Genomic DNA, 22,693 nt, shown 5'->3' with positions numbered 1-22,693 from the left:
CCCAATATGGCAGAGAATGTATGAAAACTGAAAAACAAGCTGTATTCTCTCATACTAAGGGCTCAATTTTAAAGATATAATTTTCATCACACTGTGTATCAATTCATACAACTGAATAAAAGAAATCTATCACACTACTAAAAAGCAACTTACCTCTGGCTCTAGTTTGAAATTGAGCCACTCATCAAGTTTTAAAGCTGCCAAATTAGCAGTAGTTCTGTCTTCCATTTCACTATCACTACTGTCATTAGGAATACCATCTGCTGTTCACACATATTGAAAGGAAAAAAATTTCACTTTTACTATCTTATATCACAGACAAAATAGTAAGTCAATATAGATACTCTACATTTACACAAATCCTCCTGATATACTAACAATTTGTGTGGGGAGTTCTCCAAAAACAACAGGTCACAAATTAAAACTCAGTATCTGGCCATTGTTTATTTCTCTACTCAAATTCTAAATATAAGAATTTTTCAAATTTTGTCAAGAACCCTCTTCTTTTTAATATCATTTACTAGCTGATGATTTCCAAATTTGTATTGCTAGTCCAAACTTTTTCCCTGAGCTCCAGATATGGATAATAAATCCACTGACTCCAAAAGAAAAAATCTTACTTAGGATTCCTTAGCCATCTCAAATTTAACATGTCTAAGAGGACCCCTGACTTCCCTACACAACCTGCTGCTCCCAGTTTTCTGAATCTCAAATAAGTGGCACCAATTATTCAACTAGCTATCACAGCCAAAAACCCAAGAATTAATGATTCCTCCCTTTCACTCACCACCCACATTCAATCCAGCCATTACTAGTACATCCAAAATAATTTTAAATCTACTTCTTTTCATATCAGATGCCATCACTGTAGTTATGAGCCATCATTATCTATCATAAGACCACTGCAAAAGCCTCCTACTTGCCTCTTCTCTTCCGTTCTTGCTCCTTCAAGCAATCCATTCTCACAGCCAAAATGATTTTTTTTAACATAAATCACACCATGTTACTCCCTTCTTAAAACCCTTCAACAGTTTCCCTTGCATTTTCCTTTACAAGTCCATGTCTTTCTTTCAACCTCAGATCATCCCACTCTCACCTTGATCACTGTGGTCCCAATCACACAATCTTTCTGTCTGTTCCTGTATCATTTCCTAGTGCAGAATCTTGGTCCTCACCATCTTCTCCTACCTAGAGCATATTCCTGCATCTTCACATGGCTGATTTCTTCTCATACTTTAGAGCTCAGCTTAAATCTCATCTCCTCATAGAAACTTGTCTAAGGTCCCTTTCTAAAGTAGGTCACTCCTAAGGAGACCCTCTTCATTTTCTTCAAAGTACCATGCATGTTATTTACTTTTTTGCTATATGTCAACACCCACTAACAGGTGAACTCCTGAAGACAGAAATACTTTGTATATCTTGTTTTCTGTTATATCCTCAATGCCTAGCACAATAACTGACATGTAATAGTTGCCCAATAAATATTTGCTGAATCACCAAATGGCAAAAAATTGGAAACAATCTAGATGTCCGACTGTAAAGGAACATTTCAAATGCATTATGTCACTATAATGTGATAGAATATTTTCCAGCCATTAATATGAAATATTAAAAATGTTTTTTATATTTTGTGAAATGAAAATAGCAGAATATAAACAGTATGGGTAAAATAACCTAAAATATGTAAACATACAGAAAAAAATGTATAATATTAAAAAGTGTTTGCGTAAGGGTAGTGGGATTATGGGTAACGTTTCCTTTAAACAATTATTTTGGTTTTCTTTTTAACATCTTTATTGGAGTATAATTGCTTTACATTGTTGTGTTAGTTTCTGCTGTATAACAGAGTGAATCAGCTATACATATACATATATCCCCATATTCCCTCCCTCTTTCGGTTCCCTCCCACCCTTCCTATCAACCCCTTTAGGTGGTCATAAAGCAAGGAGCTGACCTCCCTGTGCTAAGGGGCTGCTTCCTACTAGCTATCTATTTTATACTTGGTAGTTAAACAATTACCTGTTTTTTATGTTAAACTATCATTTAAATTCAAGTGGAAGAAAAAAACAGACTCTCAACAAGATTAATCAAAAATGCACAAATGAATATCAAGTTACCTTAGAAATCAATTTCAAGAACAATGGTACACTTTAGTAATTTTTAATTAGTCTTAATACATCAAAAGGGAGCTACTACCACATAAATTTTTATAATTTCAAAATTTGTTTGGTTTAGTAAGAAGAAAAAATTTTATTTCAAATAGATTTGTATTTCCTTCAATAATATATTTACCTCGAAAAGATGAAAGTTCCTGAAGAGCATTACTTGCCAACCTAGCTGGTCCACAAAATATCAATACAGTGACAGGTGTCACTGCTGAACAACATCTAATATTAGCTATTCTATGAGCTCTGGTCATTTCATCATAAATAAGCCAATCTGTGGGCAGTGCCTGAATTGCTGCAGCTTGACCATTAGCTGGAGGAATCTATTAGGAAAATAAATTTTAAAACTGTTAAGTAAATTTATCACTTAATTTACTGGTAATACTTTTAAAAAGTACAAAGTCCCTCAGCGAAATAGATGTTGTATATTAGTACCCAAACAAAAATTAAAGCAAGTCATTGGTCATGTAGTTTGTACATAAGTCCTCAATACTTAACACATTACCTCTTCCAACTTTAAGACTCAACCAAAATATTGTTCCAATGTTGAATTATACATACATAACTAATTAATTTCTTAAAGCAGGTTGGCATTGGGAGCATTTTTTTATTGATCTTCAACTATCTAAATTAGATTAGTTTTACCTCAAGGCCTAAGAGCATTCAAAAAGTTTTACCTTTTTATAGTGAGACTGACTGAGAACTGAACTGGGATGAAACCGTACTTTTTTCTCCTTTGGCCCTGTCAATACTACATTCTCTCTGTCCACGTGGACTAAATGAGGATACATGCCTGCAACCAATGCAGCTTTAACGACAGCCCAGTTCTCAGAATTTGTGTTAACATCTCGAATGTCACCACCACCTCGTGCTCTCACAAAACCTAGAAAGAGGAAACAAACCACACCAACCTTTTCTATTGCACAAAATATACTTTTAAATTTGGGTTTTTAACAAAAAATTGTATAATCCATACAAGTTTAATGATTCAAATGCCACAATAATTCATAAAATCTCCTCTGAAAAGTTTATAATATAGTCAATGTTCGAAGAAAGTTTAAGTTTGCTTAGGCTAAAGTAAGCAGAAGATTCATTGAGGAGTTAGGGACTTCAGAAACAAATACATATTCTTGCAATAAAGTTCTTCATAAGCTGCTATCAGAAACATACTAAAATCATAGCTGAAAACCTAAACTATTCTGCTGAATGGTATTAATAACATCTTGGTTGTGACAGAAACTAATCCTGGAAGTGAAGTCAAGTAAATATAAAGTATTCTTGCTTGAATTTCAAAAGTCCTTCATATGTCCCCATATTTGAGACAACTCTGAATCCTCTGGTTCATTCCTTATATTACTTTGGCACTTCAGCTATTCCATAAATCCAGGCTCTGGTACTTTTCTTCTGTTTCCTCAATGTACTACGCCACTCAAAAAGAAATTCAAAGGAGCAGTTCTAAAATGAAATAGCAAAACTGACATTCTCTTTAAAAAAAAAAAAATCAAGTGCCTTCAAGTGATTACTAGTTGTTTTATGTTCCAAAAATATAAAGGCCAGCTTTCATATCAATCTACTTAAATTTTTGTAATTTCTCTTTCATAGAGCTAAATATTTATTAATAATGATAAAATGTTACAAGTACAATCTCTAAATTGATTTTTGCCAACAAATATATTATAAATTGCTCATTGCCAACAGTATCAAAAAGCATTCATATATTTCTCAACTATAGCTTCTACAATATCATTTTTTTAATCAACAAACAAAAGTTGAGGTCATGCAGAAGTCTACAAAGCAGTTCATGAACATAAGATATACAACATGATAATGTCATAAAAATAATATAAGATGGCATTAGTTAACACTAGGAATACTATAATGTACAGGCAACTCTCAGTAGTTTAAATAGGTTCTTTGGAGGAAAATTTTACCTGATGCTCTAAGTTGACCAAGCAACTGAGTTCTCATGCCTATGATTATTTCCAGAGTAGCTTGTGAAAGAAAATTCTTTTCACAAAAGGCTCGCTCCCACCCATCACTTCGAGCCTTCTGCCATGCCTATAAAAATATAATTACATAACAAGACACATTTCTAATCACTTCTTAGGAACCAAAGTAACTGAAAATCACTACAATAACCACTCAAGGTCAGTTTTCCTTTTTCTGATTACTTTATAAAATCTAAGACTATGAAAAACAAAAACAAACTCATAGATACAGAGAACAGATTAATGGTTGCAAGAGGCGGGGGCTTAGAGGAGTGAGGAGGGTGGATGAAATAAGTGAAGGGGATCAGAAGGTACAAACTTTGAGCTATAAAAATAAATAAGTCCTGGAGACATAATATATAACATGGTGACTATGGTTAATAACACTGTACTGTATACTGGAAAGTTGCTAAGAGAGTAATTTTTTTTCATTTTTCAACATCAACATTTTTTAAATTATTTTTTATTGGAGTACAGTTGGTTTACAATGTTGTGTTAGTTACTGCTGCAGAGCAAAGTGAATCACTTATACATATACACATATCCACTTTTTTAGATTCTCTTCCCCTATAGGTCATTACAGAGTACTGAGTAGAGTTCCCTGTGCTATACAGTAGGTTCTTATTAGTTATCTATTTTATATATAGTAGTGAGTATATGTCAATCCCAATCTCCCAATTTATCCCTCCCCTCCCTCTTTCCCCCTTGGTAACCATAAGTTTGTTTTCTACATCTGTGATTCTATTTCTGTTTTGTAAAAAGTTCATTTGAGAGAAATTTTTTTTTTTTTGCCTCCACCGAGCGGCATGTCGGATCTTAGTTCTCCAGTGAGGGATTGCACCTGCACCCCCTGCACTGGAAGCGTGAAGTCTTAACCACTGGATTGCCAGGGAAGTCCCTGAGAGTAATTTTTTTAATAAATATTTTTATTGAGACATAATGACATATAACATTAGTTTTAGGTGCATAACATAATGATTTGTATTGTGAAATCATCATAACTCTAGTTAACAGACTAGAGAGTAGTCCTTAAAAGTTCTCATCACAAGAAAAAATTTTTTAACTATGTGTGGTGATGGATGTTAACTAGACTTATTGTGGTGACCATTTCACAATATATATAAATACTGTCATTAGGTTGTACACCTAAAACTAACATAACGTTATATGTCAAAAACATCTAATTTTTTAGAATAATTTTAAAATAAAATCTAAGACTTTATGACCAAATAGAATTTATCATTTTCAATTTATACTCAAATGCTATGAAAGCCATTGAGTTTATAAAATCCCAATGAGAACAAAGTATCAGGCAACCTAAATACCTAGCTATGTAAAAATATTTACCTTTACAGATGTGCCTGCTAACTTTCCTCCACTGAAGTATGGGAGATTTTCAATTAAGCCATCATAATACCATTTATATCTAAGAAACCTGCCACTTCAGGCCTCTAAAAATAATCTTTATATCACCCTCCTAATCTGTCTGAGAATGGAAAGTGGGATTCCTAGAAATCACCTATATGTAGTATAATGGAGCTCTCTTTGAAAATGAGTTCTCTTGTTTTGGAATATAACTGAAAGACAAAAGCAGTAATTTACCTTCTCTGTTTTTGAAGGAGCTGGGGAAAAAACAAAGAATAGATAGGAATTCTACTCCAAATCTCCCCCCAGTTATAATCACTCAACTGATCTACTATAATATATGGTATCTAATAGACCAAATTAATAGCAATGCATCAACCACTATTCAATAATGCCCACAAAAGACCTTATAATTACTTTTTTAATTGTATATATTGGAAAAATCCTGTATGCCTGGAAAAGAGTACTTTCTGCAAAAACGCAATTTTTTAATGTATAGATACAGCCTACATTCAAGAGAATTAAAGGATAAATAACATGTCTACCTTTTCAAGAAATAACATATTCTTCCCCCACATAGCTGAATTTCTAAATTATATATCATTTCCTTTACTCAGGCTCACTATACTTATCTTTTCTTTCCCATTTATTACTGTCCTCAATTTCTCACTAATATTATCTTAAAATTTTTAAGTGATTTTTGGATTTTGCTTTACAAAATTAAATTCTTAACATAGTGTCTTGAGCACACAAGAAAGGAACACACTGTAAAAAAATCAATAAATGGATATTAAATTCAAGATAATTTTCTTCTAAGTTTTGTTCTATATACTTTGAATAATGTACAATGTTTCTTAACTAAAATTTTAGAGCATTCCTAAACAAGATATGATTAAAGATAAGGAATTTGGGTTTATAAAAAAGAAATATACATATAAGTATAAATAAAAATAAATATATACATAGTTTTACAAGGAGAAAACTGAGAAAATGAAAGAAAAAAGTAGAGAAAAATATGATAATTTTAACATATTAACAGTTTAGGAAGGTATTTTTCGAGCAATTAATAAAATGTGACTTTATAATGAAACAAAATTAACAGAATCATATCTATTTTCTAATTTGTTACACTTACCCTAGAAATGTGTTTAACCAGCAACACTTCAAAAATAAAATGACAATAATAGTACCTGGAATGCTCTGAGAAGTGCCATGTGGTCACTGAAAGTCCCTGCAGTGAAACGTTTCCTACAAAGCATAGCTGCACGTTTTTGAGAGGCCTGCGTTGGCAGGACAAAAGGATCTCGATAGGCTAGTGTGCAGGCAATTGTAAGGATGGGGTCCAGACACTTTAACACCACAGCACATAGGACCATTTTACCAAGATGTGGTTCTACTGGCAAGTCAGCCAAATGATATCCAAGTTCAGTGAGATCTTCCCATGCATCCATTGCATCTATTGTCTAAATAAAAGGATATAAAATAGAACTTGACAAGACCAAAAACTGTTTAATCAAACCACATACTTAAAAATCCATAAGTAAGATACAAGAACATAAATTTTCTTTTGCTACTGTACCTTGTAAAAAATATACTTTGCTTCAAATATATTATGTAAAAATGAACTATACCTACTGTGTTACTATAATTACCACGAGAGTATTATTCAAAATACATAATACGAAGATAATTTTTTTTAGGTAAAAAATTAGTTAAGACACATTCTCAATTGGTTTAAATTTCAGGTAAAATGAAACTATTAAGACACCAACCTTAAGCATGTGCACAGCATTTCTTACAATTAAAGTTGGTGGAGGTTCAGGAGCTTTCATAAGGAAATCAGCAATAGGACAATTAACTGGGGCTAAGAGCTTGGTATGTAAACAAAGTTCCTGTAAATAAGAAGAGCAAATAATTTTGAAATACTGACACTTATAATTGATATTTATTTTTTTAAAAATCCTGGGAACTATAGTTTCCCAACACAGACTAGTAGAGTCTCTGATTAAAATGAACAGCAAAGGGAACAATGTCTTTCTATGAAAGATGGGCTCATACTTTAGTGCAAGAATCTTAATAACCATCCTCCATCAACAGCGGGCAATGTCTCCTCACACAGTTCTTATATATAACAATAACAGTCACTGTCCAAAAATCTTTTTTTTCCCTTTATATTACATTCTAGAATCTTTTATCCATTCAACAAATATTTAAGTGCTTGCTAGGTGCCAGGCACCATGTATCAAGTTGGAGAAAAAGAAGAGGATAGGCAGACACTGCCCCCATGGATTTTCACTGTGTGTGAAAAACAGAATAATTATATAATTAACTACTTAATTACAACTGGGATAAGTGCTATGAAGGATACAGGGAACTAAAGACGTAAACACAAGTTCAAGAAAGAGTAGGAGGAGGCAGCCATGGGAAGTCAAAGACAATTTCTGTGAGGAAATGACACTTAAGATGTACAGATTAATTAGGAATTAAACAGAAAAGGAATAAGGGGGTGGTTTCAATGGAGAGGGGATAGCACACATGAAGGCCCTAAGACAGAAGGAAACAAAATGTGCTTCAGAAACTGAAACTACTGGTATGAGCAGAGAGAAGAGGAAAGGCAAGAATTAAAAAATTAAAACGAGACACAAGCAGGAGAGATAATTTAGGCTTTTGTTAAGAACTTTGCATATCCTAAGAAGAATAGAAAATGGTACACAGGCATGGAGAAGTGGGAAGTCATCCAGGTACCTGGATGCCAAAAATATGACCCAGTGTCTCTTTAAGGTTTGGAAGCCAGCATCTAGCTCAGCACACCAGAGAATCAAATTAATGCACTTCTGATAGTTTTCCCTAGAAAGTACATAGTGTTTGGCTGTTCCATGAAGTCAGAAAACCAAAAGGAAAACAATTCATACAGGCCAGGAAATCTCAGTGAACTCAATTCCAAAACTACCAAGGTAAGATCAGCATCTTAAACTGAGATTTTGGTATTATCTTTTGTACTTTAAATGATTTGTTTTCTACTTCTCATTGAGAATTTAAAAGGTGAACACTCATGTGGTTGACAGACTCCTAGAATGTTACATTAAAAATACAATATATCTATAAACCATACTTAAATTCAAATGCACTCAAGTAATTCTTTTAAATTTTGGAGGTTTTTGAGTTAAATTTTCTTATACAGAAAAAATATTAGTTATATATAACCACCCTCAATAATATATACTTTATAATTTTATTTTATAAATTGATTTTTTAAAAGCCCAATCAGTATGAGTTGAAATGGTCCCTCTCCTCCCTCACCCACAAAAAATAGCCTTTTAGATAGAGTTAAGTAAATTTCCACCTGTAATGGCATTCTCAAAAGTTCTGGAGTCTGAAATTCCAACATATTCTGGAATCGAAGTCTACTGAACAGCCGGAAACAAATTCCAGGTCTGCATCGCCCTGCCCTTAAAATTGAAACACAAAATTAAGGCTCAAACCAGGAATAAAGACTATAATAAGGAAACTGTAAAAGCAATATGATTTAGGAGACAGAACAATGAACCAGTGGCATGACATGTGAGTCTGAACCTCTACTCTGATACTGATCCCCTAACCTTTGAAAAGGTACTTCACATCTGTGGGACTCAATTATTTCATTTATAAAGTGAGATTCATGAATGACAAGTAATACTACCTGACAAGTAATACTTCTTAGACAGTGGTAAAAATTTATATACTATATATATATATATATATATATACACACACACACACAAAAATAAAAGTGAGTAAAAAATAAGGCATTAATAAATATATGGTAATTTAAATTTAATCAATTTTACAGAGCTGATACTAAGCACTGTGTTTAGGCCCACTAAACACAGAGTTGTGGAAGTTATGCATTACACAACTCTAAGGGAGTGTCATTTACCCCACGATCATAGAGACTTGCATAATTTTCTGGAAAGCACTAGAAATACGTCTTGAGGAAAAGCAGTCACTTTTAATTTCATCCAAAGTCCCTGTATCAGCTAATAGCAAGGCTGAATATGCCAAGTGACAGAGATACAGAAATATCCCTACGTAGCCTCACAAAGCTCATAATCCAAAGAGACAAACCTAACTATAACACAGTGTGATACAAGTTAGAAAATCTGACATTGTTGGACCATTCCCTCCTTCATCAAATATTTCCCTCACTACATACCCATTAGCTTTCCCACCTATCCAGCCTCCTCTGAAAGATTTCTATCCTTCCCAGTTCTTAAATGTTGATGTTCCTCTGAGGTCAGACCTTAGCCCTTTGCTCTCCTTATCCTGCTCTCTCCCAAGTGATATTAATAATCCTCCTAACTTCAAGTTCCGTCCATCTAGGTCTCCTTATCCTAATTCTAGACCTATATTTCAGAAGGCTCTTAGCTCCACCTGGATTTTCCACAGTCAACTCAAACAACACAACCAAAAATTAATTCTCCCCACATAACCACGCTTTACATTTTCCCCGACAATAGCACCACCATCCACAAAATTTTCAAAGAAACCTGTAAGACATCCTTCATTCCACTCTATTCCTTACCCCCCACCCCCTGGACATACAATCACCAATATTACTCTCCTGGATATCTCTTGAATTAGTTACTTACAGGCATACCTCAGAGATAGTTCAGGTTCAGTTCCAAACCATGGCAATAAAGCAAACATTGCAATAAAGTGAATCACAAGAATGTTTTGGTTTCCTAATACACAGAAAAGTTATGTTTACACTATACTGTAGTACATTAAGCATGCAATAGCATTACGTCTAAATAAACAACGTGCATACCTTAATTTTAAAAATACTTTATTATTAAAAAAACGCTAGCCATCATTTGAGACTTCAAAGTCATATAGCCTCTTTGCTGGTGGAGAGTCATGCCTCAGTGTTGATGGCTGCTGACAGATCAGCTGAAGGCTGAAGGCTGTGGCAATTTGTTAAAATAAGACAATAATGAAGTTTGCCACATCAACGGCCTCTTCCTTTCAGAAACTATTTCTCTGAAGCATTCCATGCTGTTGGATGGATAGCATTTTACCCACAGAACTTCTTTCAAAATCAGAGTCAATTCTCTCAAACCCTGCTGCTGCTTTATCAACTAAGTTTACGTAATATAATCCTTTGTTGTCATTTCAACAATCTTTACAGCATCTCGACCAGGAGTAGATTCTATCTGAAGAAACCACTTTCTTTGCTCATCCATAAGAAGCAACTCCTCATCTGTTAAAGTTTCATCATGTGATTGCAGCAATTCAGTCACATCTTCAGGCTCTACTTCTAATTCTAGTTCTCCTGCTCTTTCCACCACATTTGCAGTTACCTCTTCCCTCAAAGTTATCCATGAGAGTTGGAGTCAACTTCTTCCAAACTCCTGTTAATGTTGATATTTTGATGTCTCCCCATGAATCACAAATGTTCCTAATGGCATCTAGAGTGGTGAATCCTTTCTAGAAGGTTTTCAATTTACTTTGCCCAGATCCATCAGAGGAATTACTATTTATGGCAATTATAACCTTACAAAATGTATTTCTTAATGAATAAGACTTGAAAGCTGAAGTTACTCTTTGATCTATGGGCTGAGGAATGAATGTTGTGTTAGCAGGCAAGAAAACAATATTAATCTCGTTGCGCATCTCCATTAGAGTTCTTGGGTGAACAGGTGCATTGTCAATGAGCAGTAGTATTTTGAAAGGAGTCACTTTTTCTGAGCAGCAGGTCTCAACAGTGGGCTTAAAATAGTCAGTAAACCATGTTGTAAACAAATGTGCTGTCATCCAGGCTTTGTTGTTCCATTTATAAAGCATAGGCTGAGTAAATTTAACATAATTCTTAAGGACCTTAGGACTCTTAAAATGGTCAATGAGCATTGGCTTCAACTTCAAATCACCACTTGCATTAGCTCCTAACAAGGGAGTCAGCCTGTCCTAGGTGGCATTTTCTTCCAAGAAATGGCTGTTTTCTAAGGAAAATCTGTTTAGTGTAGCCACCCTCATTATCTTAGCTAAATCTTCTGGATAACTTGCTGCAGCTTCTACATCAGCACTTGCTGCTTCACCTCCACTTTTATGTTATGAAGATGGCTTCTGTCCTTAAACCCCATGAAACAGCCTCTGCTAGCTTCAAACTTTTCTTCTGCAGCTTCCTCACCTCTCTCAGCCTTCACAGAATTGAATAGAGTTAGAACCTCGCTCTGGATTAGGCTTTGGCTTAAGGGAACGTTGTGGCTGATCTGATATTCTATCCAGATCACTAAAACTTTCTCCACATCAGCAATAAGGCTGTTTCAATTTCTTATCATTCATGTGTTCAATGGAGTAGCACTTTTTATTTCATTCAAGAACTTTTCCTCCACATTCACAACCTGGCTAACTGGTGCTAAGAGGCCTAGCTTTCGGCCTGTCTTACCTTTTGACATCCCCTCCTCACTAAGCTTATTCACTTCTAGCTTTTGATTTAAAGTGAGGGAAGTGCGACTCTTCCTTTTACTTGAACGCTTAGGTGCCATTGTAGAGTCATTAATTGGCCTAATTTCAGTATTGTGTCTCAGGGAATAGGGAAGCCCAAGAAGAAGGAGAGAGATGGGAAATGGCTGATCGGTGGAGCAGTCAGAACACACACAATATTTATGGATTAAGTTTGCCTTCTTATACGAGCACAGTTCGTGGTACCCCAAAACAATTACAATAATAACATCAAAGACCACTGATCAGAGATCACCATAACAAATATAGTAATAATGAAAAAGTTTGAAATATTTCAAGAATTACCAAAATGTGACACAGAGACAAGAATTGAGCAACGCTGTTGGAAAAATAGTGCTGATAGACTTGTTCAACACGGGGTGCACAAGATTGCCATAAACCTTCAATTTGTAAAAAATTCAGTATCTGAGAAGTGCAGTAAGGGGAGGTATGCCTATATTCCTCTTTATTTCAACCACCACTATAATAATTCAGGTTACTCTCATCTCTCCCTTATTGTAAATGACAGGATTAATGAAAAGAGTCTCCTACTGGGGTCATCCTACCATCATTTTTGTCTCTATCTATTCATTCCTCAAAAAGATGAAAGAATACTATAACCATGTTATTAAGAAGAAAAAGGAGAGAGAGAAAATACAAAATGGTCCTAAAGGACCAGTCTGCAACTTACCTCTTTCCACTCATTTTTCATTATTCTCCTCTAAACTAAACTCCATCCAAACAACTTTCTTTGTCACTCTTGCCTTTAGGCCTCTGTGAATGTTTTCCCTCTGCCAGAAATGCCTTCCCAAAATAACTATTTAACCATATTTGTCTCAGATTCTATCTTAACTCCTCTAGAAGCATTATCTAGTTACAGTGCAGATCACATAGTATTAAAATTGCTTAATTTATTGGATTCCAAGATGGACTGCAACATTTCCCCATCTCAAACTTTACCCATCAGACCATAGTTTATTCATCATTGCACCCCTAACACTTGCACAGTGAAGGCTGCCAAAAAACATCTGTTGAAAAAGATGACAAAGAAAATTTCTATAATTTCTGATTTTTATCCCTGATAATATACTATTAACATGGTGTAAGTCCAGCTCAATGTGCCAAGCCACACTTGTCATAAGAAGACAACTGACACAATAACAACAACAAAGAGCATTCTATAGTTATAAAGTACAGAAATCAATGTATCCACCATCTTCAGTAGGCAGCACTCTTAAAGTCAGTATCTGATGTTTTCTTGTTAGTTAAAATGCAAGAAAAATTAGTCAAATAATTACTGAAAAATATGACTCTTTTTAATCTTGCCTTTTTAAAAATGAAAAAGTAATGCAAGTATGTGCTAAATAACTGAAATACAAAAAATACAAAAATAAAAATTGTCTCCTTCCTCCAAGAGCCCCACAAATCCTCCTTCTCAGAGTCAACAATCACTGTTTTGTAATGTTTAGCTCAGCCTCGACAACATATGTGTGTCTAAATATACATGCAAACATACACATGCATAGATATTTTTTAGAACAAGAAAATACTAGATACATGTTTTATACCTTACTTTTTTCAATTAATATGAGCTTCTGAAAACTCATTCCACATAAAACACATACATCTACATATTTCCTTTTAACAGTTACTTAGTATGACATTGTGTGACAATAATATAATTTGCTTAATCACTTCACTACTTATGGATACTACAGTGTTCCTAGACTTTTCACTACTACAAATAATACTGCAAAAAACATTCTTAAACATACATCTTGGCACACATACTATGAGTGCCACATACTTGGCACACATTTATCCTGAGTACAAGTATGTTCAGGATAAATTATGAGAAGTAGAATCCACTGCTAAAGGGGAGAACTGGATAAACGGTTTCAAATCATCCTCTGAAGAAGTCACATCAATATAAACTCCCATCAGCAAACTGTGAAAGCCTACTGGCCCATGGTTTTGTTAACTCTTGTTATGTGTGCTGTTAAAAATTTTCATTGATGCCAATCTGATAAGTAAAACATAGTACCTCATTAATTCGCATTACTTTAGGTATGTATGAGATATATGTGGTATATGTGAGGTTAATGTAGTGGTCTTTATTTAATTGATTTTCATGGAGCTTTTTATGTATTGTACAGAAATTAGTCCTACATCTTACACTGCTTTTATTTTTGTTTTTTAAGTTTCTTATGTCTTCTGAGTGTAGATCATACTGGACAAAAATTTTTATTTTTAACATAACCTAAATTCAACTTTTAAAATAAGTATTAAAATGGTATGCTTTGCAAAAATAATATAAAAATTAAGACTAACACGAAAGTTTTAACATTTTAGAGAAAGTAGAATATACATTAAATATGTAATACATATGAAAATGTTTCCATTTTATAGGCAATTGAATCAATGTCCATTAAATATACATTACCTGCCTTTTCGCTGTATGGCACTAGCTTTGGAAATCCACACCATTTTTAACATTGTAACAAAATTCAGTGCATCGAAGGATTTCTGTAATATTTAAATCACCTTCATGTTAATACATAAAAGGTATTTAAGAAGAAATAGCAGAAAATATTATGAACATATTTTAGCACATTGAGTTTAATTCAAAGTCCCTTTTGATTAATTAGAACAGGATACTGATTTAAAAAAAAAAATCCAGATTTCTGGCCACAAACATTCTAAGGAAAAAGAATGAAAACTAAACTTAGAAGAGCTGTAAAACTTCCTCATTCTGTGCCTTGCTAAGCTACCTGTTTTTCTCTGCTACACTTGGATAATGGCAGTCAGTTCTCAGAAGGCATCAAGATTGGAGAGAACTGATCTATTCCTTGAGGTCATTTTCTATCAGATTTCCATCACTGTGGGTAATAGGAGTGACCAGGGAAAGACGTTTTCTGAAATACTTTCCAGGAAGTTGATTGGAAGAATAACAATAATCACTAAAGTAATCCTATTCCCAACTGAATAATTTTTAACCCCTTCCATTTTACTTCCTGCTGAACTACTAATGCAGTTAGCCTATCCAGAATGTTACAAAAGAGAAAGTAAAAAAGAACCATTACTATCCCCATACTTTCACTTCTAAAGTGGAAACTTATGTAGAAAAATATTTTAAAAGAATTCATTGCTAGAATATATACATCAATCATTCAGTGACTTTACACTTTCCTTTTCATAACATTACTACATAGAGCAAATACAAATGTGTTCTCATAATTGTTTAATTATGGGATTTTTAGAAAAGATGCTGCTTATTTTGTTTTTAATAAATTTAACAATTTTGTATATAAAATAACTTTTGGCACTACCATCACAGTTTACTTGATAAATAACACCTAAAGGTAATTAATTTTTTCACATTAAAAATGATCATTCATATCCACTAGAACAGATATAATTTGCTTTCCCAACATGGATAGCATTGCTCTCCTTGAAAAATCAATTACCTCTATCACTTTCAATTATTTCAGTGAAAGGATCGACCAAAATTAAGGGTGCTGAGAATTGCTGGGCATTCCAACACTAAAAGGAAATAAATGCTGCCTTTTATTTATATCAGGAATTGGCAGTAAATATTTTAGCCTTTGCAGAGGGGGTCTGTTGCAACTACTCAAATCTGCCACTGGAGTGTGAAAGCAGCCACAGACGATGGGTAAAAAGTAGACATGGCAGTATTCCAACAAAATTTATTTTTACGAAAGCAGATGATGGGCCCAATTTTACTGCTAGCCATCACTTGCTGAAGCCTGGTTTTATGTTTGTTTGTTTCCTATCAGCATGGTTCTCTTGAACTAAGTATCTTTTGAATACCTACTATATGTGGAGCACTGGAGATATAACAATGAACAAGAGGGACACGGTCCATGCCCATGAGTAGAAAGAAAACATACAAAATATGTAATCAAATTCCCACACTGACAAAATTTTCACTGTAACTAGCCAAATCCTTTATTTTATTCCTAAAATTTAGTGAGCAGAGGCTAAATTTTTTGTATAATTTGTTAAAATAAGACAGATCCTACAAACTGAGTTGTTTAAGGTAGAATATTTACTTTAGTGAAACCAACATTTACTACGTTAAATTCATCTTAGAACCAGAAATTTTCCCATTAAAATGAATTCTGCTTATAAAAGCATTTATTGTTATGGAACTCAACCTTTGTCATTTAGGTAAAATTACAACTTATCCATACATACCTCTTTCACTTTACCAGAATCAATAACAAAGACAACGTCATTGACTGTGATGCTGGTTTCAGCAATATTGGTGGAAAGGATCTGCAATAGGATATTATGTTATCGTTAATATGAAAGCAAAACCAATGACTAATAAAATGGAAAAAAGAAGATTTTAAGAAGCTTACTATTTTTCGAACACCTGCAGGTGGGTTTTTTAATATCTTCTTTTGATCAGATGTTTGCATATTTGAATGAAGCATAAAGACTTGGTACCTGTCGACAATTAAGAGAAAATATACTGTGGTACCTAACTGTTATTTAATGCAATAAATATAAAGCTTTAGTTTTTACCTATGAGTATTGTCAGCGAACCGCTTGTCATCAAACAGGATGCGATCCCTCAGACCAACAATTTCATCATATCCAGGCAGGAAAATCAATATTGCACCTTGAAGAAGAATGACTTTTTTTTAAACATTAAATCTCTTTGTAAAACCAGAATCAATCAAAACAACTAGCTATAATGAACTACATCATGTGTTTTCAAGTACTGATAAACTCTAATACTTATAAAATGACACAAGAGATTATTTGTGCATTATTATCAACAAAACTGTATAAAAATTTGTACACACACAAAATACTAAATTTAAGTCAAAGAATATATTTTTGCTTCAGTTCTTTTAGACAATACTTATTTACCAGAATCACAACTATGGCAGATATTGTATAGAAGATGCATGATCAAATCCAAGTCTACTTTTTCATCATCAAAACTATGATGATAAGCTTTCAGGAGCTCTCTGTCTTCTGCACTGAGATCACTCCCATTTGTTTGAACCAAAGAACTTTCATCTAAATTTCCAAATTCCAATGAAGCACTAGAAAAGAAAAACACAGACCAAGTTAAATTTCATTAAAAAGAGTAACGCTTAAAGGCCAATGATTCCCATTATGTCCATGTTCAAATTTTCAATATACTCTAAAGAGGGTAAGTGACAATTAATACACTATAATGTAATTCATATTTTGGTTTCAAGTATATTATTCAAAGTAAAATTTGGCAATATGTGTTTTTAAAAGAACTCTATCTGAAGACATTTCTCCAAAGGAAATATACAAATAGCCAATAAGCACATGAAAATACATTCAACATCATTAGTCATGAGAGAAATGAAATTCAAACCACAATGAGATACCACTTCACACCCACTAGGATGACTATAATAAAAAAGACAGATAATAATAAGTGTGAGAGAGGGTGTGAAGAAATTGGAACCCTAATACACTGCTAGTGGGAATGTAAAATGGTGCAACCACTTTGGAAAACAATGTGGCAGATCCTCAAAACTGTTAAACATAGTGTTACCATATGGCCCAGCAGTTAGACTCCTAGGTATATAGACAAGAAGAAATGAAAATATATGTCCACATAAAAATCTGTATACAAATGTTTATACCAGTACTATTCATAACACCCCAAAAGTGTAAACAACCTAAATGTTCATCAATTGATGAACGGATAGACAAGCTGTGGTCTATCCATAGAATGGAATATTACTCAGTCGTTAAAAAGATGCTACAACATGTACAAACCTTGAAAACACTATGCTAAGTGAAAGAACCAATCACAGAAGATCACATATTATATGATTCCATTTATAGGAAATGTCCAGAACAGATAAATCTATAGAAATGGGAAGTAGATGAGTGGTTGCCTAGGGCTGCTAAAGTTGGGGGAAATTAGAAGTGACCTCTAATGAGCACAGATTTCTTTTTGGGGTGATGAAAATGTTCTCAGAATTGGCTGTGGTGATGACTGCATAACTCTTTGAACATATGTACTAAAAACCACTGGATTATACACTTAAGTAGGTGAATTATATGGTATGTGAATTTTAACCCAATAAAACTTAAAAAAACACAAACTTTTGGTTGTCATTTACCTTTTCTTAATAGGTTGTTTCTAATTGTTCATTATTATAAACAATATTCTGGAGAATAGTTCATACATAAAAAAAAAACAGTCTACAGGTATCAGCTTAAAATGACTAATTCAGTTATCCTACACTAAAAGCAGGTTGATTATGCTATTTCCTGAAAGCCAAAATCAGTAGAAATTACTGAAATAACCCCCTTGCTTCTTCATCCTGTAAGTGAAAATATAAAACTGCCATCACTAGTAATTATCAATATGATTTCTAGAAAATTCAGTTCAGCCCAATCTTTCTTAAAGAGCTTAGCAGAAAAATAACATAAGACTGCTTTCAGGGACTTCCCTGGTGGCACAGTAGTTAAGAATCTGCCTGCCAATGCAGGGAACACGGGTTCAAGCACTGGTCCAGGAAGATCCCACATGCCACAGAGCAACTAAGCCTGTGCGCCACAACTACTGAGCCTGCGCTCTAGACCCCATGAGCCACAACTACTGAGCACACGAGCCACAACTACTGAAGCCCACAGGCCTATAGCCCGTGCTCCGCAACAAAGATAAGCCACAGCGATGAGAAGCCCATGCACCGCAACAAAGAACAGCCCCTGCTCGCCGCAACTAGAGAAAGCCCATGTACAGCAACAAAGACCCAACAGAGCCAAAAATAAATATTTTTTAAAAAAAAAAGACTGCTTTCAATAGGAAAAATATGAAACTTCTGCAACGTTATAATTGTAGTATTTAAAATTTTTAAATCCAATTTAAAACATTCCAAGTTTTTTGTTTTCTTATTTTTACCAGGTAAATTAAGGAGGTATTATGTTCTTTGTTTAATGCTATAAACTTTAGATATCAAGTATCAATAATCCAGCAAACATAATAAATTTAATTTAAATATTTGAAATTTATAGTTGATAACATCATGATCTGTGGAATAAAAAGAAAGCTGACTTAGCTGGGATAATTAAAATATTATCCAGATAACTGTTTTACATGGTAATCTGTAGTACATATTGAGCTACACCTAACACTGTAACAGTATCTGGAACATTCAAAGTGTTAGCATTAAAAGGAAGTTCTGGTGCAAGTTCTGGTGCTATTAATGAAATGATAATAAAACCCACCACACCAGAATTAGCATTTGGATCTGCCAAGACTTTGAGACTCTACATTATCATTTAATGAAATTAAAATGATAAAACTAATTTCATATTTCAAATGTTTACTTCATCTAATACCCGAGACTTCATCTATAGACTTAAATACAAAAACCCAAGTCAAATAAAACATTTTATATGTTCTTGAATAATAGATGTTTTAATATATTTTAACTTCATACTCTATTATTTTTTTGACAGTCTTATCGGTTGAAAATAGATAAAAGCTATCAGCGTACTATAAAATACATTTCCTTTAAATTTCTTTTAAATATATTTTTTCTTTAAATGTCTAAACTCTGTATAAACATCAAAATTTATCTAAAATAATTATCTAAAAGAAGAATTATAACAGTTTTATAGGATTTTGAAAGTATTGCCCTTTTTTTTTTTAAATCAAAGTAATACATGTACATAGTGTTAATAAACAAGGGTTTTATAGAAGTTATAACAAAAACCCCTCTCCACTCCCAGTCACACTGCCTAGGACCTTTTTCAATTCTTTTAGCCATTTCTTTTGGTATTTACTGCTGTATTTCTAAGCAACATGCATCTTCTGCTATTTATTGATTTAACAATTTAGTAATTATCTGTGAATCTCCAATTAATGAAAAATGAGGTCACCACCCCCACCCCCATATAGTTTCCACACACATAAACCCCTACAATTTTCGTTAAATCTGCATTCAGCTTTACTTTGCTATGTAAACATTATTTATCCCTGAGCTAAATAGTAAACTATGATTACACTCCCTTTCTTCTGTAACTTTTTGGTTTTCCTTGAGTAATTACTGTCTAATTTTTATTTGCTTAGTTTTCTGTGTACTTAGCACTAATTTTCCCAAAGTGTCCAACAAATTCATAAAATCTTTTTAATATGATCAAAACGATCAGGTAATCCTTTTTACCCCAGAGGGACTTTCCTCCCGGAGCTCTCTATCTTCTGTTTCTATGAGACAAGGCCTACTGGGCAGCTGTCATAGGAACAGCCCTGTGCACCAACATACTAAGCATTTCTTTCACCTATCTCCTGTGCTGGATCTACTGTGTTCTTCTCTGTTTTACTTCACTTCCTCATTTTTGTAGGACACATTCTCTAACAGCTTCCTCATAAAAAAATACATAGGAAATAAATTTTCCTATCCTTTTTCTACTATTTTCTATTTTTTTGTCTTTTTTTCCTACTCTGTCAGCAATTTTTTTCAACTTTACCTTGCAACCCTTCTGAATTATTTTTCTGCTATCATATTTTAATTTTCAAGGGCTCTTTCTTGTTTATTCATTCTTTCAAAAATAATCACTGAACATCTATATCCAGACACTGTCCCTGAACAAAGGAGACAAGAAGCTTACTAAATTCCACTGGAGAGAAGAGACAGACAATAAACCAATAAATACAGTAAATAAGTAAATTATATAGTTTATTAAAGGATGGTAGGTCCTATGGACAAAAGAAAAAGTAGAACAGGTTAAAGAGGATCAACTGTGGGGGAGGCAGATTGCAATAGATAGGTAAATTTGGGTAGCCCTCATGAAGATGAAATTTGAACAAAGATTTGTGGTCTGTTCCTTTTTTTCTTTTTTTTAAGCACACTGTTTTCTGGTTCATGAATGTTATTTTCGATTACTATTTTTGAAGTTTTCTTCTGGTCACTGATGCTCAGTTTTATTCAACTTCTTGGGGGTTTTTGTTGTTACTGTTTATTTGATGTTTGAGTGCTTTTTCCACTCAAATGCCTGTGGCAGTTTGTTTATTTTTAAAGAGTAAAGCACAAAAACCTCCATGTGTACAAGTGGGGAAAATTGAGTTATCTGGTTTAAAGATGGTCATTTCATTGAAGGAATACCAAACCTCTTAAAGTTCTAAATCTTTTCTCTAGGCTTGGTCTTTTTCCAGGAAGGAATTCTCAAGTTTTCTGCCAAAGAACATAAGCTTCAAACAGGAAAAGGAGATAGGGACAGCAGGGGAAGGGAGTGGATGGTATCTCAACTTTTAGTCTTTAAGTAGACTTTCTCTTAAACCCCTTTTGTTTGATACCTTACTCCCACTCTCCCACTGTACCTGGTCACCCCAAGTCCAAACTCTAAATGGTTTAATTTTTCAATAAACTTCCTACATCCTGCTACAGTGGGAAAGAGGTATCACCTGAGGGCAGGGAAGAAGGGAATCTGAAATTCCAAATATTTCTCATAGAGAATTTCAACTAACTCTGTTATTTTTTTAGCCCTTTCTTTCATTGCTTCATTCAGAAGTAGTTGAATGAGCCTCTAAGAAGTTCAAAGCTAAAATGAGGTTGTTTCTCATTGGCACTTCCCTCTTTAGGCACTCAGGCTTCAGCTTTCTAAGCTTTGCTAAGTCAAACATCAGTAATCCATTAGCCATATATCATCCAAAAATTTACTAACATCTTTCATCAGTTGCATATCCTCTTCCATTCTCTTTGACTTTGTTAGTTTACACATTTTATATTCCTTCCTTACCATTTAGTGAGGTTTTGGGGAAATGCAGAGAGACAAATACCAAGTTTAACTGGAGATTCCCCTTCTTCTTTTTTAAGATAAAATAAAAAATAAGGTAAATACTATAATACAGTGGATCTTACTAACAACCTACAAAATAACTGAAAGCTGTTATTAGAAAAACTCCTTAGAAACACACACAAAAAAATCTGGATAAGAGACTATAAATAGCCTTCATTTGTCACATTCTATGATTTATATGGCTAAGTTTTTTAAAAAGGAGTCAGGATTAATAAAAAATAGTCTAAAGTGTTACCTGTAAGATTCTAGAAGATCCACAATTTCAGTCTGTCCAAAGTGTTTAGCCCAATCTAAAGCCATCCTGCCAAAATTCAAAGATATCGAATTAAGAAAGAGAAATAATATTCTCAAAATTATAAAACCAGTTACTCAAATTTATTCATTCACCCATTAAAGTAAAGATGTATGAGCAATTATTACAAATAGCTTTTAATATAAAGACATACAAGAAATCAAAAAAGATATGTGTAGTTATACAAAGATATACAAAGAATGAATGCAATTTAAAATTACCAGCCATTTGATGCTTTAATATGAACATTGGCTCCCATACTAATTAACTGTTCTACTTGACTTGAAAAACCTCGTCCTGCAGCAACCATCAAAGCTGTTGCACTGGTTTCACTATGTCTGTAATCCACTAAAAGAAGGAAAAGATACATAAATGTTACATTTCCAAATTACTTTGGAAAATCATTTTAATTTTCTTGAATGTTAGGAGAATTAACCTGGGACTTGCTCCTTTACCTAAGTATATAACAGCATTGTATAACCTTTAACTCAGTTGATCCAAGAAGATCTGATACTGATGTGTCCTTAGTATAAGCAGGATGAAATAGGTATTATCAGTTGGAAGGCAGGAGA

The 22,693-nt window shown here is 33.6% G+C and overlaps 1 protein-coding gene across 1 annotated transcript in view; it reads right to left on the bottom strand.

Moving 5' to 3' along the window:
- YTHDC2 (YTH N6-methyladenosine RNA binding protein C2) overlaps positions 1-22,693 on the bottom strand; it is a 64,890-nt gene that overhangs the window by 14,633 nt on the left and 27,564 nt on the right. The window contains exons 11-24 of the mRNA XM_065874043.1: positions 22,343-22,469; positions 22,065-22,130; positions 16,901-17,079; positions 16,550-16,646; positions 16,384-16,471; positions 16,217-16,297; positions 14,442-14,524; positions 8,862-8,967; positions 7,291-7,410; positions 6,709-6,981; positions 4,097-4,223; positions 2,843-3,048; positions 2,293-2,488; positions 154-263 (exon numbers count right to left, since the gene is read on the bottom strand). Of these exons, the coding sequence (XP_065730115.1) occupies positions 154-263; positions 2,293-2,488; positions 2,843-3,048; positions 4,097-4,223; positions 6,709-6,981; positions 7,291-7,410; positions 8,862-8,967; positions 14,442-14,524; positions 16,217-16,297; positions 16,384-16,471; positions 16,550-16,646; positions 16,901-17,079; positions 22,065-22,130; positions 22,343-22,469 (1,859 nt within the window). The remainder of the gene's footprint in view (positions 1-153; positions 264-2,292; positions 2,489-2,842; positions 3,049-4,096; positions 4,224-6,708; positions 6,982-7,290; positions 7,411-8,861; positions 8,968-14,441; positions 14,525-16,216; positions 16,298-16,383; positions 16,472-16,549; positions 16,647-16,900; positions 17,080-22,064; positions 22,131-22,342; positions 22,470-22,693) is intronic.

Source organism: Phocoena phocoena, chromosome 3 (genome assembly GCF_963924675.1).
Source record: "Phocoena phocoena chromosome 3, mPhoPho1.1, whole genome shotgun sequence".
NCBI classification, from domain to species: Eukaryota; Metazoa; Chordata; class Mammalia; order Artiodactyla; family Phocoenidae; genus Phocoena; species Phocoena phocoena.
This window is presented reverse-complemented; position numbering and strand designations above follow the sequence as displayed.